The 26,343-nt window shown below is 41.1% G+C and overlaps 1 protein-coding gene across 30 annotated transcripts in view; it reads right to left on the bottom strand.

Moving 5' to 3' along the window:
• PDE4DIP (phosphodiesterase 4D interacting protein) overlaps window positions 1–26,343 on the bottom strand; it is a 176,990-nt gene that overhangs the window by 121,363 nt on the left and 29,284 nt on the right. For 21 of the 30 annotated variants that reach the window (XR_011536717.1, XM_070607692.1, XM_070607695.1 and 18 more), the window contains exon 4: window positions 15,849–15,959. Coding sequence is in view for 29 of the 30 variants with exons in the window: in XM_070607692.1 (XP_070463793.1) it covers window positions 15,849–15,959 (111 nt within the window). In the remaining variant the exon portion in view is untranslated. Of the gene's footprint in view, window positions 1–15,848; window positions 16,219–26,343 lie in introns of those variants that run through there. The other 9 variants (XM_070607712.1, XM_070607705.1, XM_070607709.1 and 6 more) reach the window with 1 other exon arrangement.

The raw sequence follows: 26,343 nt of genomic DNA on the forward strand, positions 1-26,343 counted from the left end.
TGCTTCCTACTTCTGCTGGCCTTTCTCTTGGAGAGATGGCTCAGCTCCAAGAAGAGTTGGAAGTTCACGCAGGGTGCTTGAAAGCACAGCTTCTGGGCCTCTCAGGTGGAGGACACAGCAAAGGATAGAAACATGGTCTCCCCTTCCACCTTTTCGGTACAGATGAGCCCCACTTGCAACTTCTAGGGTGTTTGCAATCAATCCACACAAACTTTCTGAGTTTCTATTATGGGCTCAACAATGTTGAAGATTATGTTGAAGGGCACAGAGAAGGTTTGAGATCAATCCAACCCACAAAGTGTTTATAATCTAAAGGAGAGATACATGGAGAGATAATTGCCAGCCAGGGATTAAACACATGCCAAATAATGTATCTGAACTGTAATTGCTGGAAGAGCACAGAGAGTGAAAGGTGATTTCTCTCAGTGGTGATGAGGAAAGGCCCACCTGAGCAGGAGGAATCCGAGTTGGACTCTGAAACCTGAGTAGGGTTTGGATAAGCAGAGAAAAGGGATACAGACATTCCAGGTGTAAATAAGGATGTGTCAGCAGGAATTAGTACACATGAAGGAGAGTGACTCACTCTAGGAACAAGTTTGAAAATACACAGTGGGAGAAGAAAGCTTGCTTCCTGCCTCACTGAGGATATTGAAACAATAGAAGAAAACTCTGACAGTCTCCTACCACCATATCTGCATATCTACCAGCATCTATGCTCACACGCTGTCTTCTCACTTGTGACCACAGATTGATTATCCATGCTCCTATCTAAAGCCAAACATTTCATTACGCTTTAGGCCTTATTTTACCTCTCAAAAATAACATCCAGAAAGTCTCCCCTTCTCCCCTCCATCAATATTTCATTTTCTATTGGAAAATTCTACTGGTATACAAACAAGCTATTATTCATCCATCTTTTTAAAAATCTTCTATGGACCCCACACCCTTACTAGGTATGTAGTAAAATCTTCTATGGACCCCCTTACCCTTACCGTCCCATTTCTTCACTCTCCTTTGCAACAAAACTCCTCAACATCATCAGTCATACTCATTGACTCCAATTCTTCTCTGATTTTTTTGTTAAACCTACTGCAATCAGTCTTTTGCCTCCACCAGTCCACCAAAGCTACTCTAATCAAGATCACTAATGACACTCATATTGTAAAATCCAAAGGTCAATTCTTAGTCATCACAGTACTGGAGTTAGCAGCAGCATTTCAAAAGGTTGATCCCTCCCTCTTCCATTATATACTTTCTTTATTTGGCTTCCAGGACTCCTGACTCTTGGCTTTCCTCCCACTTCACCAGTTGCAGCTTTTCTATCTCCTTTGCTGGTTCTTCCTCCTTTCCCCAAACTATTAATGTGAGAGTGACCCATGGTTAAATCTTTGATCCTCTTCTCTTCCCCCTTGGTAGATGTAACTCACTTGGTGATCTTATACAGTCTCATGACTTTAAATGTCATCTATATGCTTACAACTCCCAAATTTACATCTCCAGCCCAACCCTTCACCCAGAACTTTAGACTTATATATTCAACTGCTTACTTGAGATTGCCACTGGAAATGTCCCAGAAATTTCTCAAACACAAAATGTCCAAAATTAAACACCCACTCTCCACCCTCAAACCAGCTCTATACATATCCTTCCCTATTTAATTATGGTAACTCCATCCTTCCAGTTACTTAGGCCAAAAGCCTTGGAGTCTTCCTTGATTCCTTTCTTTCTCTCACATTCTACATCCAGTCCATCAGCAAATCCTGCTGGTGCTACCTTCACCACCACATCAATTGTTACTACCTTAGTCTGATCGCCATCATCTTCTACGTGGATTGTGGATTACTGCAATAGCTTCCTAATAGCCCTTCTGCCTTCTACCCTCACTTTTCTACAGCCTATTCACAATACTGTAACCACAATGATCTTTTCAAAGTCAGATAGGGCTGTAATATGCACTCCTCCGTGCAAAACCCTTCAATGGCTTCCCTTGTCAATCAGAGGAAAAGCTGAAGTCTTTAAAATTATCTATAAGGGCCTATCTGAGGTACACCAGCCCCATTACCTCTGGGGCCTCATTCCCAGCATTCTTGCCCTTTCTCAAGCTGCTTCAGCTCCCATGGCTTTTCTCTTTTTCTCTCCCTGGAATATTCTATCTCCAGTTATCTGTTTAGCTAACTTCCTCATTTCCTTCAAGTTGTTGCTTAAAAATCATTTTCTGTAGCATACCCACTTTGGAAAACAGTTTGGCAGTATCTTATAAATTGAAATATATGCTTATTACATGACTGAACATTTCCACTACTGGATATCTACACAAGAGAAATAAAGACTTATATATGAATATTCATAGCGGCTTTATTCATAATAGCCAATCACTGGACACAATCCATATATTCATCAACAGGTGAATGGATAAACAAATTGCATTATATTCATACAACAGAATACTATTCAGCAATAACAAGCAATGAACTACTGACAAAAACGACATGGATGATCCTCAAAATCATTATGCTAAGTGAAAAAAGCCAAACATGAGAATCTATACTGTATGATTCCATTTATATGAAATTCTAGAATAGACAAAACTAAACTATAGTCAGAAATCAGATCAATGGCTTCTTGCAGGCAGAGGTATGAGAGAATTGGTATCACGGGGACATATGGCAACTTTTTCGGGTGATGAAAATGTTTTAAATCTTGATTGTGTGGTGGTTATTGCATGGATGTATGTATTTATTCAAATTCATCAAACTATACACTTAGTAAAGTTGATTTAAACAGAAAGATGAAAAGAAAAACAGATATGATAAAGGAAGTGGCAATGCAAACAGCCAAGTGCAAAGGGTGAGCAAGGAGCTCAGCACAGAGACCACCCATCTGGGATGTTTTCATTGTCTCAGGTCAGCCTTGAGAGCTATTAATGTTCTAAAGGTAAAACCTAGGAACAAATCTTCCTCCATTAGTCACTCTCATGTTTATTTACTTCCCTTTCCATCCCATCTCTGCCAAAAAAGAACAAAAAGTGGGAAGGATCATATGGTAGATAGATTCTAACATGGCTGTCCATGATCCCATGTTCATGCTTTTCTGTAATCCTCTCCCCATGAGTATGGGCAGGATGTGTAACTTGCTTCTACCCAATAGCATATGGCAAAGGTGATGGAATGTCACATTTGTGACTATGTTAAGTTTTAAGTCTCTGTCTTGCTAGCAGCCTTGCTCTAGAGCCTCTCCTTGCTGACTTGATGAAGTAAGTGGCCATGGGGAGAAAGCCTACCTGACAAGGAAAAGCAGGTGGCTTCAAGGAACTATGGGCAGCCTGTAGCCAACATCCCGCAAGAAGCTGGAACCCTTAGTCCTACCACCACAAGGAAATGAATTCTGCCAAGAACCCACATGAGCTCAAAAGCAGATCCTTCCCCAGTCAAGCCTCCAGATGAGAATTCAGCCTGGCCAATACCTTGGTTGTAGCCCAGTGAAACCCTAAGCAGAGAACTCAGCTAAGCTGTGCCTGGATTACTGGCCCACATAAACAGTGAGATAATAAATATGCACATATGCTTTTAAAATCACTTTCTAAATGTGGCCTCCCCTGACCACTTTTTAAATATGCAACCTGCCCTCCACTCTTATGTTTTTCTTTTTTTTTCCCCAAGAGGACTTACCACTTTCCAACAGACTACATATTTATTTATTTATAAAGTTTATTGTTCATTGTCTGTCTCCTCATGCCAGAATATAAATTCCATGAGGGTAGGAATGTTTCTCTATTTTGTTGATTTACATTCCAACCACTTCCACCTAGCACACAGTAGGTGCTCAAAAAGTATTTTTAAATGAATGAGGCTTCATGCTTATGTTTAAACTAGGATCAACCTATTTGTATTCTCAGCAGAAACAGGGCAAAGCTAATGACCATCTGTCACACACAGAGACTTCAAGTACCTAACATCTATTAGGTTACGTCTGACCCTGTGCTTCCCCAAAGTGAAAATTCCAATTCCATTGCCCTCTTCTCATAAGCCTCATTTTCTAATTTTTATTTTGGTTTGAGTATTTTCCAATTTCCTCTGAATTTCTGGAGCTTCAGGCCAGACTCAGCACAAGTCTGACAGGGCAGTGCACAGGGATAAGGACAGCCTGGTGTCTATTACATTCCACGTGGCAGTTTGCACCTGTTTCACAAGTAAAAATGAGGTCAATGCCACCTTTTACTGCAGATACATCAATGAGACAACGCCTTCTTCCTGCCACAATCTCAGCGAAAGCGACTATGAAAATGGGTATCCTTGACTAGAGATCTTTCTCTTTAGTCAAACCCTAACACAATGTAGAGTTATTCACTAAAAAACATCGTTTGCATTTGAAAGAGGGACTAACTTTAAATTCTAAAGAATGTGCCAAGGCCTTGCTATTAACCGAAGAATTTAGGCCATGGGGCCGCTGGGACACCAGGTACACTCCCTGAGGCTATTAATGGAAAAGCTGGTCCGCGAAAATGGGGACAAGACACCAACTTCATAGGGCTATTATGTGGTTGAGATTAAATATGTATAACATGCACAGCATAGTGCCCGGCACACAGTAAACACTAAATGGATTTCCTCCTCCACAGGGTTTAAATAGGAAGCGTTTAGCATTTCTTTTCCATGTGTATATGTGAAATTGGGGAAAGGAGAAAGGATATGTGACAAAGGACAGAAAGAGCCTAAGAGTGGGGAGAATCCTGATACCAGAAGTTTGGACAAGACCTGGATCTAGAAACCTCTCCTGGAGACAAGTAGCCTAGAAAGGACAGAGAAGTCCTCTGGCTGTTTTCCTCAGGACGATTTATTTTCCTCCATCTTATATCAAGACCCTTAGGCACTGATGACATACCCTGACACCTTGAAGAAGTAGGGGAAACAGGAGAGGAATGAGAGGAGGGAGAAAATAGGAAGTCAGCAGCTGAGGGCCAAAAGAAGGTAGAGAAAGCCTGAGGTGGAGTTCCAGTTCTATTTGACATCACCACCCTCTAGCTGGAGCAGTTCAAGCAAGCCCCTTTAGGTGGTCCTACATAACCAAGCTTTCCACAGCTAACAGAACCCCTATGGTTCTCACCCCCAGCTTCACAGAAGCTGGCAAAGATCAGTTATTATTATCCTGCCTCTGCCTCAGTCCTCTAAGGCTCTAAACGTTCTGGTAGCAAGCTCAGCTTCTTCACAATCCCACAGACTGGAAGGGGTCGGAGAGAAAGAACCAGACTTAGAAGAGAGACTGCTCCTCACCTCTAAGGGATCTGCTCCTCTGAGCCCCAGAGGTTCACTACCTTCATTTGATTTGTGTGCTGGGAAGACCCTAGGGTCCAGCTCTGGACTCAGGAGTTCCTGACTTTGGAGCAGAGTCATGACAACACACCTTATCATCAATTGAGTTGTCCTAGGTGGGCAGGACAAGGTTTATGTTTGCATTGAGTAGATACTCAGCCTAACTGGAGAGAATCTGGATAACAGGGAGGTCCATTAGAGAGTCTCTGAGAGGGAAAGACACTCATGCGGCCTCAGAGAGAAGCTCTGCAACCCATCAAGAAAAAGTGACCTGGAAGGACTTGCTTACTTCTGGCCCTCAGCCAGTGCCTGGACTCTCCTCTTGCAGCTCCGGGTCATGGCCTTCAGGATGGCAGCCTCCCTCCACTTGCCTGAGGGGCCTCGGAGGAGGGCTTCCTTCTCAAGCCTCCATGTGGGCTTTCTGAGACCCTGTGTGCATAAAAATGTGGCTTCTTGCCGTTCATGGCAGGGGGGACTTGCATGAGGTTGGGAGATGAAAAGCTGGCATTACAGGGCAGCCTGTGCCTTTCTTTGACTCCCAACCTCTTCAAGCCAAGTTTCCAAATAATAGGGATGGTAACTGCCCAGCGTAGCCCACAGTCCTTTCTAAAGTTACTTGGCAAAAAGCCACCTATTACTTAGCTCTCCACAGAACGGCATGTACCAAGTCGGATCAGTCTTTTGGTGTGTGGGTGGATTAGCTGCTACTTAATACGATAGGGTGGGCCCATTTCCAGTTTGCACCAGACCCCAAGCTGTGTCTTCTCCAAGTACAACACAGCCTCATTTCTCTGTGAAGTTGAACTTGCTTAGATGAGATGGCAAGGACCAGAGGAGGAAGCAATGCCAAAAAAAAAAGTTCACAGTGGCTTTTAGGAACATATAGATGAAGCTCCTGGGGAAGGGGCATGCAGGCTGAAGAACTAAATATTTTCTTTTGGCAGGAGGCACAGGGTACAGAATCATTTATCTGTGACTTACTCTAGCTCCTGCTTTACGTATTCTATTTTAGCCCAGGAGGGCAAAAGGGAAGAAAGTTTAAACTTCTGACAAGCATAGAAATTCCTTGATTTTGTTGAAGATCGAGGAAGTCACTGAAAGTGCCTGGAAAGGAAGCAAGACCTCCTGGATTCCAGTTTCAATTTGGCCATTAATTTGTCGTGTGACCTTAGGCAAGTCATTTACCCATTCTGGGCCTCAGTCTCATTATCTTTAAAATGAAAGGCGTACTCATTAGAGAAAGCTGAATGAATGGTATATAAGAACTCTCTATACTATTTTTGCAACTTTCCTATAAGTCTAAATTTATTTTAAAATAAAATGCTTTCTTAAAAAGTGAAAGGGATGGGGCCGGCCCAGTGGCGTAGCGGTAAGTTCACGCACTCTGCTTCGGCGGCCTAGGGTTCGAGGATTCGGATCCCAGGTGCAGACCTACACACCGCTTGCCAGGCCACACTGTGGTAGCATCTCGCATACAAAACATAGAGGGAGATTGGCACGGATGTTAGCCCAGGGACAATCTGTCTTCCTTACACACACACACACAAAAAGTGAAGGGGGTCTACAGACTGTCTCCAACACCCTCTGTGGCTCTAAACCATGATTCTATGTTCTTATTTGCCTCCTTCAGGTGAAATAAGTCTCTTTCCGGCTATCCACATAATATCAAAGCAGAATTTTGCCCACTCCTCCTACCACAGATAAGACGTTGAGTAGCCCTAGCACAAACCTATTTTCTGCTTTTAACGTATTTCACACCCTGGGCAAAAACTGAATTCTCCAAAAGCACATTAAAAACACTCCATCCATATTCACTTTGTTCCTGCAAACAAACAAATTCATCCAGTAAGGAAAAGCTGTTTCTGGCAGTCCAACCTTACAGAATCTCAGTTTTTCCCTAGCAACTGGGCTAATTATAACTCCAGCTACCTGGTAACAGCACTAGATTTTCCTGACACAGGCTGGTGGTTTTAAAGCCGTCTCAGCTCTGCGGGTGCCTCCCTTACTGAGAAGGCATCAGAGGAGCTGAGAGACAGGGAGAAGAGAAGCAACTCCCTACTTCAGGGTGAAAGTCCAAAGAGGCTGCAACATCATAGAACTCTGGAGCTGGGAGAGATGTCCAGCCCACCATTTTATACATAAGAACCAGAGGCCCAGAAAAAGTGACTTGTCTTAGCTAGGAACTTGGCAGTCTTCTTGATTGCTTTCCCTCAGTCTTCCCACCCCATCAATCACCAAGTCATACAGATATTTTACCTCCTAAATATTTCGCAGATCAGTTCCTTCCCCTCTATTCCTATTGCCAGGGCCCTCATTTAGGTCCTCATCATCTCTTGTCTGGCCTGTCTGTCCTCCTGCCTTATCTTCCTTGAGTCCATCATCCCCACCCACCAGAAGGATCTAGCCTGTTCCCTGCTGCTTAAAGCCTATCAATGGCTCCTTATCACCTCAGGATAAAGTCTACACTCTTTAAAACGGCACAAAAGATTGTGCCCTGCATAATCTTCAGCCTCATTCTATACCCAGTACTTAAGTTTAGCAACAGAAAATCACTTACAATTCTCCACACATCCCATATGGTTTCTTGTCTCTAGGTTTTTGCTTCTGGCAAGAGCCCTTTGTTTCCACCCCACCATCCACTGACTAACTAAAGCTTACTTCTCTTTGAAGACAAAACTCAGGGGTCATCTCCTCAAAGAATCCTTTGTAGATTTTCCTTCCATCTACTCTATCCAGTTGAGTTAGAGATGCCGTATGAGTTCCCTTATGCTTTGTGTGCATCTCTATTATTGCTTTTTCACCACATTCTATCACTTACGTTTTATTCATCTTTAAAGTCCCAACTTCCAGCATAATACTTGGCATATAGTAGGCACCCAATTACTATTTATTAATGGATGCGTGGATAAATCCAAAGCTCTCTATGACCTGTCCTCTGCTTACCTTTCCAGTCACATCTTACCACCACCACAAGTCCTCGATACCACTAGTTCAAGCCATACTGAACAGCTTGAAGTACTGCCAAGCACACAATGCTTTTCCATGTTTCGGTGCCCTTATATATACTTTTTCTTCTGCCTCAAATGCTCTTCCCCATTCTTTGTTGTGTTATTATCTTTTAAGATTCAATTCAAATGTCATATGCTTGGCAAGCCCTTTCCTGGTGGATTTTGCCATTCTCCTTAGTACTATAAAGCAAGTTACACATACTTCTTTGGTAGCCCTTATTATATCATTTTTATTTATTTGTTGATATCTTTCTCTACCAGCATCCAACACAGTAGCTCATATATAGTAGATAGTCAATAGACACTTGAATGAATGAATGATGTGTGCAAACATGAGTAAACGAATGGCCACGATGATAATACAAATGAGGGAAACATCTGAGACAGGAACTCAGAATGCTTACCCTTTCAAGTATATCATACTACTTCTATCAGTGTGTAAACCTGGATGTACTTAACTAATAGGAAGAAGACGTGGCTTTTAATAAGTTTATGCAGAATCATGTAGACATAGGTAAGGGGATAACTGAAAGTGGATTAGAATTAAATCAGGCTCCAGAATTTAGTTTTGATTTGTTCCCCAGTGGATGGAAGAAAAGGTTTTAAGTATTTAAAGGAAACAATTTCTTCTTCCCTTCTTCCTTATACATAACATAAAATTTACGATTTTAATCAATTTTTAAGTATATCGTTCGGTGGCATTAAGGTCATTCATATTGTTGTGCAAATGTCCATCTCCAGAACTTTTTCCCCAACTGATTGTGCCCATTAAACAATAACTCCCAATCACCCCCCTCCCCCCAGTACCTAGAAACCACCACTCTACTCTCTGTCTCTATGAATTTGACTGCCCAAGATACCTCACATAAGTGGAAACATATAATATTTGTCCTTTTGTGACTGGTTTACTTCACTTAGCATAATGTTCTCAAAGTTCATCCACGTTGTAACATGTGTCAGAATTTCCTTCCTTTTGAAGGCTACATAATATTCCATTGTACTATGTACCCCATTTTGTTTATCCATTCAGCTGTCAATGGACACTTAGGTTGCTTCTACCCTTTTGCTGTTATGAATAACGCTGCTATGAATGTATGTACAAAAATCTGTTCGAGTCCCTGCTTTCACTTCCTTTGGGTATATACCTAGAAGTGGAATTCCTGGATCATCTAATATTCTATGTTTAATTTCTTGAGGCATATCCATACTTTTTTCCACAGCAGCTATACCATTTCATATTTCCAATCAGCTATATACAGTGTTTCCAGTTTCTCCACATCCTGGCTACCATATGTTATTTTCTGGGTTTTTTTTTTTTTTTAGCCATCCTAATAGGTCTGAAGTTTACATTTTTTAATTTTTTTTTTTTTTTTTGGTGAAGAAGACTGGCCCTGAGTGACCATCTGTGGCAATCTTCCTGTATTTTATATGTGGGTCACTGCCACAGCATGGCTTGATGTGTGTGTAGGTCTGTGCCCAGGATCCAAACCCACAAACTCCAGGCCACCAAAGCAGAGTGTGTGAACTTAACCACTATGCCACCAGGCCAGCCCCTAAAAAAATCTTTAACCAAGAACACAAATATTGGCTGCAACTATTTAATGAATAGAGTTTCTCTACTTTCTTCCTACTGCCACTCCCAAAAAGAAAAGGAAATGGACAAGCAGGGCTTCAAAGACCTCAGAAGGTGAGAATGAGGAGTTAGCACACATAGTGTGCACAGATATGAACACACACAGACTATGTTCATACCAGGCTTCCAGGGAACTGTGTAAAAATAGTTTGGCCAAAGTAGTTCTTACTTCTCTCTCTTTACTTATATTTCTCCCCTCTCTACTATACACATTTCTTAAAGTTCATGTAGGTAAAACATGTGGGGCCAGGTGAGGGTAACCTGAGCAGCTATCTAAACAAGATATCCAATTGTAAAAAAGCAGAGTCACCTCTGTTACATATAAGAAGAAACTATTCCACACCCCACCAGCAGCTGCTGCGGCCACTTTAGATAATAATCTGAGAAGGCGCATACTCTCTAGTATGTGTCTGCAGGCACACAGGACTGTAATAATCCTTTATAGTTATTTAGTATCTAACACATTAAAACATGCCTACCTATGGAGAGGAGGACAGGGCAGGAATTCGTGCCTCCACTTCAGGAGACTAAGGCCCAAAGAAGTTGAGACCAAGGCCAACGACATGCAGTAGGCAAAAGTAGATTCAGAATTCAGGTTTTCTGATTGAGTCCAAAACTTGTGTCCCTACACTGTGATATCCCTCAAAGATGTTCGTCCTTCTGTAATAGCCTTCCATTGGCTCGAGGAGAGTTTCATACAGCCTGATGGAGTTCCTTGGGACCTCACTGAACTTTTGGGTGCTTCTTAGCACAGTAAGTCTGCACGTACAGTATTATTCATCATATTGCCCAAAGCCTAAAGAAATCAGGCTAGGACTAAAGAAAATTAACCAGTGAGCCAAAGGAATTTAATAAGGAGAGTAGATCTTAAAAGTTCCCATCAAAAGAAAGGAAATTTGTAACTATGTGTGGTGACAGATGTTAACTAGACTTATTGTGGTGATCTTTTCATAATATGCACATGTCAGATCATCATGCTGCATACTTGAAATGAATATAGTGTTATATGCCAATTATATCTCAATTTAAAAAAAGCTAGGTCTTAAAAATAAAAAAATAAAAAACAAGCTGAATTTAGAGCCAGATCAAACTACAGCACAAAGTATTAAACCAAGAAGATAAAAAATTTTGAATTATAACCAATCACAGTGATAATAATAATAATTTTTGTGAAAGCAAAGGACGTTGTACCATGACTAAATACAATATTTTATTTTTTAAAAAAGAAACTTAACAAATCCAGCCTTTCTTATTTATTCTCTTTGAAGAAACATTTGTGTTTGAGGGCGACAGTAGATTTGCTGCAATAGGAACACAGATTATATTATGTTATTTATACCTGGGCAAACTAAAATGGAGAATTGAGATAAATAGGACAAATGGCCCCAAATCCACTATTGAGGGGGAAAAAAAACTGATTTTGAATAAAAAAATCATCCAGATCAAATGTGTCCAGTAATTGGACTTACCTGGACAATTTTATCATCTCAGTTTGTCACAATAATGGCAAATATTTCTTGAGGGCTTACAATATGATAGGCATTGTGCTGATTTCAAGTAATTGGCTCACTGACTCCTCCCCCAGACCCTATAAAATAGGTGCTATTACCACACCCAGTTCAGCACAGAGAAACTACAGTATTTGCCCAAGTTAACACAGATAGCAAGTGGTAGAACCAAGATTCCATCTTAGGTCTCTCTGGTTCATCCTCTTAACTACTATACCCAATGATAGCAGAGTAGTAGAAATGATGAAAACTGCAAGTAAAGTCAGTAGGCTGTTCATCATGATTTTTAAAATCGAGTAGCAGAAATATGCTATGTATAAGCTTCAAAGTTTGCTCAGGAAAAGTGTTATCCAATCTGAAAGATGAGAAACCACACAGCTCAAAGAAGTCAGGTAGTTTAAGAACCATAAAAAGAATGGAACACAACTCTTTGAATTCCCATCTAAAGGACAGATCCACTTTAACCTTCTACCATCAAATATGTCATATTTAAACATTGACTCTATCTGGTCCAGGATGACAACATTCAGTTTCTCCTGGTGCTTTTGTTATTGGATCTAGCCCTGTCAGGTTTTAAATTCCATTTTTAGAATGGAACCTTAAATCTTTTTTAAAGCAGCCTTGGGTGATAATAAATTCACACAAGTTTGACAAGTGAGTAGTCATCATGGGGAAAAACACACAGTGAACGGTGGTTTTGTGTGCTGTTTGGGGACTGGGTGTTTACCACACAGCAGTGGATTTCATAAATTCCATGGTCAGGCGTATTTCTAATGGCGGCATCCTCAGCTATCATGAGAATATGCTGGATTAGATAATCAACAGCAACGAGGAAGTCAGCTAAGTTGCCACCCAGAAATTATTTACCAGAGCAGCTGCAGTCCAGAAATGCTAACAAGCCAGTCTCCCTAGGAGTGGGCCATACTCAGCTGTGGACCACTCAGCATTTTCTCACTTTACTTTGCTCCTGAATCAGGAGCTGTATGTTGTGCAATGGTTTTTCCTTTCCTTGCTTCACATGTTCAAAATTGTCTTCCCAAAAAACTGAACCTACAATTAATATTTGCTACCAAGAGGGGGCAGTGGTACTTAATCATACAGGTGTATGCCTCAGTTTATCTGTGCTGAGTGTAAGCAGCCTCCTCCTGTGTGTGTGTGTGTGTGTGTGTGTGTGTGTGTTTTAAATTACTTACAAATATTGAAGCTTAAAGGATAGTTTAACTTAAACGTCAACAGAAAAGTAGCCAATCTCACAGAACCAGTTTTTATGTATAATTTAATACTATTTTATTAACCCATTACTAGTATGAGTCCTAAGATTATTTCTGAGTTCTCTGAACAGCTTAAAAGACAGAAACTCTTAACTCCTTTTTTACTTACTTGCTTGAAGTTGGTACTTGTAGGTTTTCACATAACTCTGTCTTACAACTTCTCATACAATTAAACATCCTTGCAGCTTCCTTTACAATTAAGGATTATATCTGTTTTAGTCTCTCCCTCAATCAAGTCTTTAAAGGAAGACTTGCCACTTGGAAAGAGAAAGATTGAACCCTCTCTCCAGGCCTTTTCTCCTAAAGTTTCCCATACTGCCCTTCCCTGCAGCCATCATGGTGAAATGCTTGACTGTCTCTCACAAAGACGTAATTTTCACTCAAGTACAAATATCTCAACAAAAATCTGCCGTAGCAAAAATTCATAAGATGATAAAATAATTACTATTCACAATAGACCTGCATTACATATGTTTCATAAACAGTGTTTTTCTTTAAGAGAACCATGCATGCAGCACCCAGATTATTGCAGATTCTAACTTAGTTGGATGTGATTTAATGTTTTTACTATATTTAAAGAAGTATCCTTCCAAAACTAAAGAAAAATCAAGATAAGTTTGGTCACAGAACAGGGCTCTAAATACCCATCTGAACCACCTGACTTACCATCTGATGCATGGCATGTCACTCTCAAGGTCTCTTCACCAACATTGCTGCTAATTAATCATTCTAACCTGGTGGAATCACAATGTGACTAAAAAGGATGAACGTTAAGACACATTCATGGGAATATCTCAGGGTGATATTAAAAGAGCTAAACCTCTTCCTCATTTTTAAATATCATACTATCACTACTAGTAGGCATGTAACTACTATCCCCTCATATATGTATGAAGCTGTGAGGTTTACAACGTGTTTTGATATAAGACTTCTTATTCAGTCTTTATGGCTGCCATTTATCCATACTCTCAACAAAGAATTTCAGTGCCGGTGGTGCTGTGTGTTATTTTTAATGCCAGTTCTACAGGGGCTAGAACAGGCTGAGAGAGGTTAAGTAACTCGCCTAGGTCCCTTAGTTGTCCAGGGCTCCTGATGTGGTCGTTTTCTAATCATTTGCCATTCCATCAAAATGGAACTGCCGTGGTTTCTATTAATCCCTCATCTCTACGTAGTGTGATAAACTAATTTCAACTGTGATGTTAATGATTGAAAATGGCTTTGCGTGTTATGCTTCCAAAATATAATAAGAGCATTTTAACCTAAGCCTTTAGTGTTCCCCAAATAATCATAGCCAAATGGGATGAGTAATGTGACAGGTGGACTGAACAAAGATTTGGTGAGAAGGGAAAGGAGGGGACACAGTAGCTTGAGACCTCTCAAATCATATGATGCCAGTAGCTGCCTGACTCCTCTGCACTTAAGACTAGGAAGAGATAGGGCCATGTCTACTCCCTGTATGGGACTAATGACAATAGTAGTCTAACAAAAGGGTTGTCACCTCTGCATATGACAATGTCCTGTGACTGCCCCCCAGCTCCTTAATCACACTTCTCCAGGACAGCAATGGTGTCCTCTCACACCCCACCCAAAGCATTCCCTGAAGACTATCTCCTTAGCCAGTGCAGAGCAGAGGGTGAGACCAGATGATTCAAGCAGTCAGTTGATTCAAGCTAAAAATATCCTTTCTCTCAAGTTGTCTAAGAAATTGTCCTTCCTTCTGCCTTGCTTTGGAAACAGTTAATGAGGAAATGCTCCTCCCTCTGCGTAGTGAACAAATTCATTCACTATTCCTACCCTGAGGCAAATACTGTCACTCATCCTGCCCCTCTCTCCATCTCTCTGAGTTACCAACCCTCACTAGGCAATATCCTCCTTGACCCCTGGCGACCCCACTGAGGCACACTCACTATATAGCCACATACAAGAGGAAAGGTCATTCTGGACCAATTTCAGGAAAATTCCAGTTAAAATATGGAAATTCAAGAAAGAAAGAAAATAGGGCTAAATCTCCCAGACTTAGCTGTCCACATTACTTGAATTTACCAAACACTCATTTGGGTTTCATAGACACCAGTTACTCCTCTGAAACAAGATATTATTTAGTAGCCTGTAATGCTTCCCAAGCTTCTCAACAGGACAGAGCACACATAGACAATGATAATCTTTGTATAGTCTTCTGGTGTAAACAGCTGGAGATTGAGAATCTCTGATAAAATCAGAGGCAACCAGCTCCAGGTCACTCAGGCTACATCAGAGCTTGTGCAGACACTAAGAAGGCTAAGGAAATCAATATTGTGGTAATCAGTTAGGCAGCTTAATCCTCATAAGCCATAGCCTAATGTCCTCTTACCAAGGTGCTGTCTCGCCCCACCCCCAACTAAGCCAATCTCCTCCATCTTCCTTCCCCACCCCAACCACTCACCCATCAAGCAAGACAGCCCTTCCTTTCAGGGAAGCTGCCATTCCCCCTCCCATCCCGCCTCAGGCCAGCTCCTATTCCATCAGTACCCTTTTCTTCATTCTAAGGTGAACTATGCCTAAGACTGAAATGCCTAAATTCTGTCCTAAAAGCTGATCTGCATAATCATCTTCAAAAGCAAACAAAAATCTCTCAAGGAACAGAAATGTCCTCAGCCCCTGCCCTTGTCTCCAGAGCATCCCTCTCCATCCCCATTGAGCCAGAGCTAGAAGGGGCACTTCTCTAGCAGAACACGTGATCTGGAAACTACTTGCTCCAGAGACATCTCTGGGGCTTGTGTAAAAATGCAAAATTTGAAGCTCCCAGTTACTAAATCAGAATCCCTGTGGGTGAGGCATGGAATCTACATTTTAAACCAGCTCCCAAGGTGATTGTTCTGTTCAGTTCCACACCAGAGTTGGAGAGCCTCTGATTTAATCCAGCTTCCTCTCTCTACTGAGAAGGAAAGTAGAAAACAGGCACAAAAGAGGTGAAATGGGTTGTCCAAGGTCACACAGCATTAAGGTGACTAGACCGGGCCTGGAACCCGCCTCCCTGGCTAATTAGCGGAGCAGAGCTAGCAAAAGCCTGGAATATCGATGACTCCGGTGGGTCTGCCACCAGCCCGCGCCAGTGATGAGTCCATAGCCCCTGCACTCACCCGCTTGTAGATGTCCTCCCGGCTGGCCTCATACTTCTGCTGCATGCGCTCCTCCAGGAAGTAGATGCGCAGCTTGAGGCTGAAGTTCTCCTTCTTCAGGTCATTGAGGTGCTGGGACAGAGTGCGATATCCATTAGACATGGTGGGCAACCCATGGGGAGGAGCATGCCCAGTCGCACCCTCACCCCAGGAACTTGGTGCAGCTGCACGGCGACATGAAGCGAGCCGGCTGGGACGCTGCTGAGGCTACTGCGACATGGCCCTGACGGCTGGCGCTCTCTCGGGGACTTGGGACTGGGCTCACTGTTCTGGGTGCTGGAGCACAGCGCACTTTCCTTTTTTACCTCCGGGAGATATTTGCGGAATCCCTGACAGAGGAACATGCTGCGTGAACTCAGACACAAGTGGTGTAACCTGACTCCAAGCCAGGACTCGGCTGTCACCCTCCCAGAGCCTCCCAGGTCCAACTGCAGGCAGTTAACAGATTCTCAGAAAAAAGAGAGGACTGATCCCGAGAAGCTTCCAGGAAATAGGGAATGGAGTAATTCAAGGTGATGGGGAGGTTGCAAAAAAGAGAAGGAAATGAAGGGGGTGGGGGATGTGAATGGGTATTTAAGTTCCTGGTGGCAGATTTGCACAATAAAATCCAAAGAAGGGTGGCCAGAAGAAAGAAATAAGTTGTTATAGGAAAGAGCACATGTGTACAAAATGGTGACCACATGTCAAATAGCCCCTCTCTGTCAGGCGCAAATCTTAAAGAACTACTAACCGCAGGGGTCTCTAATTTCCTTTGAGGATTCAGACGCTCCCCTCTAATCAGTTCCTTCCCCATTTTCCTCCCTGGAATTTTCAGTCCCTGAGGCAGTAAAATAAATAGGTTTTATTACCAAGCACCTCCCCTCATACACACTACAGCCACCCCTAAAAGAAAGAGTGAATCTTAGAGTTCAGTAGAATCTTTGCAAACTCTGTTTACCAGTCACACAAGCTCACAAAGAGGCAGGGTCACAGGCTCCTCTCCGCAAGGGATGAGGGAAAGAGAGAGGGAGGCGTCAGCCTGGAGCCCAGAGATTTCAGCCAGTCACTGGTTCTTAACTCCGGCACCTGCCAAGTGGAGCCGGGCACTCATCACCAGATCCTGCTCCGAAAGCAATTTAAGACTCTTGAATGACAGGTGCAACATTAGCAGGAAGTATTATTTATACCACACCACACGGGACATTGAAGGTGACTGGGAGACAACCCCACAGCACAGACACCAAACACAGGTTCTCGGCTGGAATAATACTAGGTTCAAAAAAAATTAACATTAACATCTAATGTAAGGGAGACTAAAAACTTTACACTTAATTCCCAAGTACTCAATTATTCCTCCCCAATTCTTCTGCTCTCCCTTCATCTAATTCTTTCTTAACTCTACATAATAATTCCAATCACTATCTCCTGAGGTAGTATGGTGGGTTTGAGAAATATAAAGATGAAGACAGTCCCAACCCTCAAAGAGCTAAGTGGCTACACACACATAGGTATGTGTTTTACACTACAATCCTCCAAGCTTGTGTTATTCAACTTTTTACATTTTATACTGCAATCCAGTACACACACATACACAGACACACATAACTGAAGTGGAAGTTTCACAAAGTGATATTACCATCACCATGGTGATACACTTAGATATCATCCATTCCATTTCTCTTTCTGTGAGTGACCCACTGAATTGATTTCATGACCCACTAATAAGCTTCATCCTAAAGTTTGAAAAAAACTGAATCTATGGGAATCCAGAATAAAAAGTGCTTAATTCTTACTGGGATGATGAGAGAAAGCTTCACCTGGAGTTGAACTTGCACTTTGCTTTGACAGATAGAAAAAGTTGAATGAATAAAGTGGCCCCAGGAGAGCAGAATTAGAAATGGGCATTCTCTCAAATGGATTTGGATTAAAGTAAGGCGACACGTTTCTTACCCTAGACCATGACTTAAGACAAAATATTCCTCATTTAAAAGAAAAATCTACATGTTGTCGACGAAAATAATCCATAACCAATCTATAAATGAAAATTTGGGTGAGTTTATTCTGAGCTAAAATGTGAGGACCATGGCCCGGGGCCTTTCTTCCCCAAGGAAGAAAGGGCACCTAAGAAGTGGGGTGCACAGAGTGGTTATATACCCCCAGAGAGGATGTTTCACATATGATTGAAATGTCCCTTTTACAATAGTTGTGAGACTGCTCTGTCGGCACAGCGATTGATGGACACAGCAGGTAGGTCTGCTGTCTCGGTGAACACAGCAGGGTGGCAGGTCTGTTGTCTCAAGCTGGGTGGTCACAGGTGAGCTGGGTGGTCAAAGGTGAGCACAGCAATCAGTTCCTGGCCTAAGGAAAGATGCTTATCCTTAAGGAAATGCCAATGTGGGGGGAAGTTGTACCTTTATCTCAAGGGCCTTTGTTCTTGCCGTAGTAAATGTTTAAAGCTGATATACAAGGCACGCTCAATGGCCATGGTCAGGCCCTTTTGGAAAAAACAAAGTCAGGCCGAATTAGGTTTACACCGGATGGCTTCCTCATATACTCCAATATATCCTATTGCTTGCCATTTCTATTTGTCAATGCTTAAAATTCATTTAGCTATTTTCATTAAATCTGTGCTCTGAGAATAAATTATTTTCATTTAGGCTTAGAGACAGGAAGAGAAAAGTCTAAAGTAAAACTCAGAAGATCCTTTTCTGGTCCCAGTTCTGTTACTAAATAGCTGAATGACCTTGGAAGTGCACTGCTCTGGAGGCCTAACTGCTCTCATTTATAAAACGAAGTGGTTGGAAACTAGGTGAGTTTTAAGGCTCTTTTCTTGGTCTAAGCTCCTAGAGGAATAACCTAGTTATTATCACCTCCATTTTGCACAAGGGGAACCAGGCTGCCAGAGTCTAGATTAGTATTTAATCACGCTTTTGATGTCTACTTGGATTCCTTCATAATATAACTTATTAAAACTTTTATGGAAAGTAAAATTGCATATGAATGCAGGGTATTCTCATCCAACCTACATATCTTTTTCTACACATTAATGCCTATTTTTTCTTGTGCCCAGCGATTCCCTGTTCTCTTATTTCTGTGGCCTCTTTTCTCTGTTTTTTTGCCAGTTCCTTCAAGCAGGTGCTTAAACGATGGTTAGTCGTTAGCTTTCTGATTTTTTCTCTTCACACTTTCTCCCTTAGAGATTTTATCCACTTTTCGGGCTATCACTCTTGCCTCCCGAACAAGCCCCAAGTCTCCAACTGAGTCCCCTCACCCAAGATCTAGCTCTACACATCCAAACGTTTGCTAGATAGTTCAACTGGAATGTCCCATTCTCACAACAAACCACATAGCGAAACCTTTGCAACAGTCTCTATCGTGACTGTCAGAATTCACTCCAGCCGTCTTTTCTCTGTATTACAGCTAAAGTAAAGTTTTCAAAACTGAAATCTCATCCTGTTGTCTCCCTTACTTAAAACCCTTCACAGGCATCTCATCACTCTTAGTAAAAGGAAAACCCCTCACATCCCCTCAAGACACCCTGGTTCTTTTTCAAGGCCTAGTTGGAATCCCATGCAAAGACATCCCTGCTTCCTCCGCCTAGAAAGACTCCTTCCTCTTTTGAACTCCTAAGGCAAATATTAACATTTGACAAGCGTTCACATGCTGCCTCATGATACTGCTTTTTATTGTCTTGAAAGGTTATTTACACCTTTTAGAGCTACTTTTCATGTTAAAGCTTACATTAACTTTTCATGTGTTTACATCTCTCCAACTAGTCTGGAAGTTGCCCAAGGAAAGAGTCAATGACTTATGTATCTTTCTATCCTCCTTCAGCTCCCACACCAACCAAGACCTCTCCAATAACATCTATCACCCATGCAGTTTACAGTCACCTCAACCAGACTAGAGTGTTTTGAGGGCTGGCAAGCCATATTCTGTGTCTTTGTATTCTCATTGCATAGTATGGAAGAAGCACTCTCCAAATATGTGTTGAATTAATGAATAGATAAGTATCTCATAAATATTTTACTTTTTGCTGATTTGATTTGTTAAATATGGGTTAGCTTGCTTATATTATTGTTATAACTTTCCAATAATACAGAAAGATTTGTTTTAATAGCTCCAAAGAAACTACATTTGCTAGAATGGTTACTGTAGAAAAATGATTTTTGTTCACTTAAACTTCTAAGTTTATAGGCCCATCTTGACCTTTTTCCTGAACTCCAATCTATATCTGACTTCCTGGTAGAAATCTCCCCTTGATTATAGACATCTCATACTCGTGATACCTGAAATGGAACTCCTGCTGATCTCTCCCATAAGGCCTAAGGCCCTACATAATCGGGAGCTCTCTCATTGCCCTCTCTTTTACTTTCTTCCTACTACTCTCCCTTACACACTCTGCTGTAGCCACAGTTTCTCCTTGCTATTTCTCAAAAACAGCAAGCTCCTCCCTCCTCAGAGCCTTTGAGCTTGTTGATCCTTCTGTATGGTACGCTTTCTCTAGATATTTAAAACTGGAACTCACCCTATGCTCAGTCAGCACTCCAATCTCCCTTAATTGTTTTTTTTATTCTATAGTACTATCACCTTCCAAAATATTATGTTGACTTATTTGTCTTGCTTCTTGTCTGTCTCTCCCCACTAGCCTGTAAACTCCATGAGAAAGCCAGGAGTTTTGCCTGTTGTGTTCACTGCTACATCATCAGTACCAAGAATCGTACCTGGTACATAACAGGTGCTCAATAAATATTTGTTAAATAAAAGAATTGAGGAATAATTAACCTGTTAACTTGGAACTCACTGGGTTTAATTCTAATAGAACCCAATCTGTATACAAAATTATGCAGCTGTTCTAGGAGGAAGAGCATATCTAGAGGCATTCCTCTTTAAAAAAAAGATTATTTTATAAGTAAAATAAATCATTCTAACAGACTAATTTTTATACTCAATGCAGAATCTGAACTTTGTATAAAAGTTCTGAACAAATGGGAAATAATATACAACAAATTACAACCAAAGAACACTACGAACTGTACAAATAGTAAAAACTATAGAAATTAGGAAAGAGAGGCTGTCAGGGAAGTTTCCACAGAGAACTGGTGTTTAGCTCCCTTAAAAGATGAATCAAGTTTGGGTAGGCTAAGGGGAGGACACGGGGACATCTGGGCAGGTGGGACTTGAGCAAAGGTGCAGAGAGCTGACTGGATGGAAACAAACGGCACATACTGTCCTGTAATGGGGAACAGAGATGATGGGAGTGATGAACCATTTTAGGGAAATCTTGAGTGTCAGGGTGAGGAGCCTGAGTTTGTTCCTCTAGGCAGATCCTGGCCCTCAATTTGGACAAAGAGTGAGGAGAAAGGCCGCAGGGGAGGGCCAGGAACTGCTTACTAAGAAGACTGTTTGGTTTGTTTTTTGCTTATGTTTTGTTTTACTCGTTTGGTTTTTATAGCTTTAACAAACAAATATGCACATACTGGGCTGCACACTAGACCTTCTGGGGGCAGCTCCCATGCCTATATGTTTTGACAGGCTCTGTATTGCTTAGGAAACAAAGAAACACTGAAGGTTCTTGAGCAAGGCACAGGGTTTCCGTCTTTGTTCTTTTTTATATAGTACATCCAAAATCTTTACTCTTCTCTCAAAATATTTTTCCAAATGTTAATAGCTCTCCCCTGCTCTTTCCTTAATTTCTTTTTCCCACCACTTCTTAATGTATTAGTCTAGACTGGAAATAAGACTTTAATAAGGACTCAATCAATGCCAACAATAGTAGGAGGATTACAACCCAGCTGTTGTATGTCATGCCCCATTAACATAACCAACTGTAAAGTCAGCTTTCAAAAAATCTCAGCTTCACATTTGCTTAACATATTCAGACCCCCCCCAGAGAGCTCTTATAATGAAATGCTTGAAAACATAATAATCTCTTACCATTCTCTCAAGAATAAAGTTCCACTCCACTAAAAATGATTAATCATCTTAATTGACACATTCTTTTCAAGTATAATAAAACTTCTGCAACGTGAGCTCTACTAATTTGATATCTGTGATAATTCATACCTTTACAGTTCATGAAAATAAAAATATCCTTAAACAACTTAATATGGTAAACTTAATAAATAATAGTGAATAGTGAATAGAGAATAGTGTTTTAAGTAACCTTGACACTGTACTGTTCATTTACAAATAGGCAATAAATATTATCGCCATTATGCATGTCATCTAGATGGGGCAGTGCAGCATTGTGGAGAGAGCAAAAGCTTTTGAACTAAGGAGACCTAGGTATTTGCCGATTGTGTAACTTTGGGAAAATTACTTAATAGTAATTAACCGTAGCAAAGGAGCCAGGAGAGTGGGATCTGGGTAGGCTGCTAAGGAGGTTGCAACTGTATCTGTAATGCTAACTTTTGTTTTTGAATCTGAGGCAAATAAAGTGAAAATAATATTTGTTAAAATTTAGATATTGGATACACAGACAAGTGTTTTATTATTTTTTGTACATTCCTGTTTGTGAAACAGCTCATAATTTTAAAAAGCTATTTTAAGAGCAAGGAAACTAGGAATTAGAGGGAGGCAGCTACCAATTAGATACAAGGATAAATTCTCCAGCAGAGTTGGATGTCATGAACTTATTGCCACACCTCAGCCATACATTCATACGTCAAATATTTATTGAGCACTTACATTATGAGATAGTAAATCTCCTGTCACAAAAGGGACTCAACCAAAACTAAAGAATCGCTTGTCAGCGATATTGTTAGAAGTCTTCACACGTCAGCTGGGAGTTAGCTCAAGAGAACTTTTAAGATCCTAAACTATCCTGAGATTCTGTGTTCGAAACATGTTTTCTCACAGAAACAAGACTACCAAAGGCAGCACCGACGAGAGCTACCGCTTTTGAAGAATCTCAGAACACCCCACCAGCTTTCCTATAGCAGAGCCCTAAAAGGTAGTGGGAGTCAGCTGCTTTGTGCAGGAAGAGGAAAAGGAGATTAGTGAGCATAAAGGATGTCATATTTTCAAGACAAAAGCAGCAATGATGACTGGGACCCAAGGATGATCCCCAATAGACGATTTAACCTCTAACTTTGCTGTCATATTTTCAAAACAGCTGTATGGGAAGGGCACATAAGCAGCTGGAAAGTATTTCCTGCTCTTTAGCATCCAGTGGAATCCAACCCAGGAACCTAATTTATTTTGGATTGGAGGACAGGGGTAGACAGGAAGGGGTGGGGCAGGGAGGAGGGCGAGGAGGGTTTTTTCCCCACATATAAATATTTTATTTATAATACATCTGTGCGTCTGGGAGTCCCTAGGCTTTTCTGATAAAATCTAAATTGCAGGAATAACAGTTTAACTCCTGGCTGTTTTAATGACTGGGACTTGTATTACAAAATTAATTGGATACAATTACACTGTCCTTACAACATCACCTGCTAGGACTTGACAATTACAAAGCACTTGCACATATATTGTTTCATTCTATCTTGTGAGGTAAGCAGGTTACATATTATTATCCCCATTACTGTAGAGGAAAGTGAGACATCCAGAAGTTAGCTAAGTGGCTCATCTAGAAAGTGGAGGAGCACAGACTACAGCATCCAAGAGTCCGACCCATATTGCATACTCCTCAGGGCCTTAATCATGACAGTAGGGGACTCCTGTGAACTTGGGATTCCCTTGTGACTGATTACGTACTTCTACTTCTACCTTAGGTCCCTGGATCTTTTCAAAAAGTAACCTTCACTATAAATAATCTTCCTTGGGACCCTGGAGGATCTGACCACCTGAACCTATATAAAATATAGCTTTCAAGATAAATAACCAAAAGGTTAAACAGAGTTACCATATGATCCAGCAATTCCACTCCTAATTATGCACCCAAGAAAACTGAAAACATACGTCCACAAAAATCTTGCATGTGAATGTTTATAGAAGCATTATTCATAATAATCAAAAAGTAGGAACATGCCAAATCTCCATCAACTGATGAATGGAGTATATATATACAGTAGTATATCCATACTGTAGGATATTATTCATCCGTAAAAAGGAATGACATACTGATGCATGTGACAGCATGGATGAATCTTGAAAACATACTAATGCGAAAGAAGCTAGGCACAAAAAGTCACACATTGTATGATTCCGTTTATATGAAATGTCCAGAAAAGGCAAATCCATGGAGAAAGAAAGTAGATGAGTGGTTTCCAGGCGCTGGGGGAGGGAGAACGAGGAGTAACTGCTAATGGTATGAGGTTTCTTTGGGGTGATGAAAATGTTCTGTAACTAGATAGTGGTAATTGCTGCACAACAATTTACTGAATTTACTATTTACTACTACTATTTCACATGAATGTATATTTACATAAATGTAAATTCATGTAAATGAATTTAAATTTACACTTTAGTGAATATACTAAAACCATGGAACTGTACACTTTAAAAGGATGAATTTTATAGTATGTAAATTATATTTCAATAAAGCTGTTATTTTAAAAAGAAGAAAGAAACCCAAGCTAGGAGAAGTAACTTGCCCAGTCCTTTGCCTTTTACAAAGGATTTTTTTATGATAAAGATCAAACTTCAATTCAATTCAGTTAAAAGCAAATCATTCAGACTGATCATTTCTAAACATTCTGTATATAAATCCTCACGGGATTCTATGTTTTGGCAAGTTAAAAAGCTTCGTTAAAATCCTCAGATTAAACAAAGAAAACATATGATCCACTCTATATTTCGACACAGGAAAAACATACTCATTAGGCTCTCCTGAGGAATATGCACAACTTTTGCAGACTGTTCTAACAAGGAAACGTCAGTCAAAGTCAATCAACTTGGTCTTCCACTCATTAACACAACTTCCACACAGGGTTTCTGCCCAGCGTTCCAAAAGTTAACTGTTGAAGCCTGCATCAGAAAGCATATGGCAAATTCTACAAAGACCCGGATTTTTCCTCTTGGGTTGCACAATAAAGAAATCTTTCTTCTGAAACTCTGTTTCTGAAATTCCAACATAATTCCTGAAGTTCGAGAGTCTTTTAAACGCTGAAATATTAATGTCATTCCATTTTCTCCCCTAAAACTCAGAAGCATATTGATATCTATCCTCTACACAGCCTTTTCTTGAAATAACTGGACTGATGACAGAAGAGCTAACAACAGAGCTATTACATCAAGTTGATAAATAAACCCCATCTTAGGCAGCATCACCGTGTGGATAAAGGATAGGATTTAGATGACGTTCCTGCTGCCTTCCCCCACCATAGATACACACCCACACCACCCCCAATCCTGGAATAACAAGGTGTCATCGTCATCATCATATCAGAGCACTGTGAACCATATAAAAACAAAACAAAACAAATAACAACTTCCCTGGACACCAAAAATAAATGGCCCAGCCAGAAATAGTGCTGTCAGAGACGGTTACATGAGCTCCATGGTAGAAACAACAGTTGAACTGCATTGATGCTGGGAGCTCCCAAGGACTCATAGTCTCCAAATTAGATTCACCATGAGTTTGGCCCAACCAACACCAGCAGACTTGGTGCTGTTTGTTCACAATTGGTTCAACCCAGGAAGATTATCTGCTGAGCTTCTAGTATTCAGGGGGGCACATAGCAATTTATGGCCTCACCTATTTTTCTGGATTTTCAATAATCCTTTCTCCATCCTTCTCTAGGAAAGAAGGTGATTTCAAAGGCCCAGTTAGGACTTTCTCCAAGCATAAGAGCTAAGAGTTCACAATGATACCATGGGCGACCATGGCTGCAACAATAAGGCTTTGACCAGGAGTAGGGGGTGGGTAGGGGAGACGCAGCCAACTTGAACCTCAGTCCACACTCTAGTGCTCCAGTCATGACAAAAAGCCTTCTATCTCTGAACTCACTGTGCTCTCTGCTCCTCCAGGACTTTTCACGGGTAGCAGCGATAGCCTGGAATGTCATTCCTCTTCACCTCCCACTCAGCTCCGACTTAACTACCTCCAACTTGCCCCTAAGGACTTGATTTAGATATTACCTACTAAAGGAAGCCTATCTGAGCCTAAACCCTGGTGAGGGCCCCTCCTGAGTGCTTCCACAGCATTGTGTACCTACCCTTATTATTGGGGCTATCTGTTTGACTGTCTCACCAATTAGATTTAGAGATCTTTAAGAGCAGAAAGGATCTACTTATTTTTCTTCCAAAAGTGAAAATCACATTACCAGTTTTTGGTTTTTGTTGCTAGTGTATAAACGGCCATAAAAGTACTGCACGTGCCTGTACCAGTTGTTCCCTTTCTCTGTGGATGGCACCACCTAGTAGCGGTTCAAGCAAGAAAGCTTCACATTTATTCATTCAAAACACAACAAAGAAGAAAATAGGCATGCCTACAATGTAGTAGGCACTCCGCTATCGCTATATCTATTAGTGAACGAGAGAAACCCTGTCCCTACTATCATGGAGCTCAGATTCTAACAGAAAAGCC

The sequence above is a fragment of the Equus przewalskii genome, unplaced genomic scaffold, assembly GCF_037783145.1.
Source record: "Equus przewalskii isolate Varuska unplaced genomic scaffold, EquPr2 ChrUn-13, whole genome shotgun sequence".
Lineage (NCBI taxonomy): Eukaryota > Metazoa > Chordata > Mammalia > Perissodactyla > Equidae > Equus > Equus przewalskii.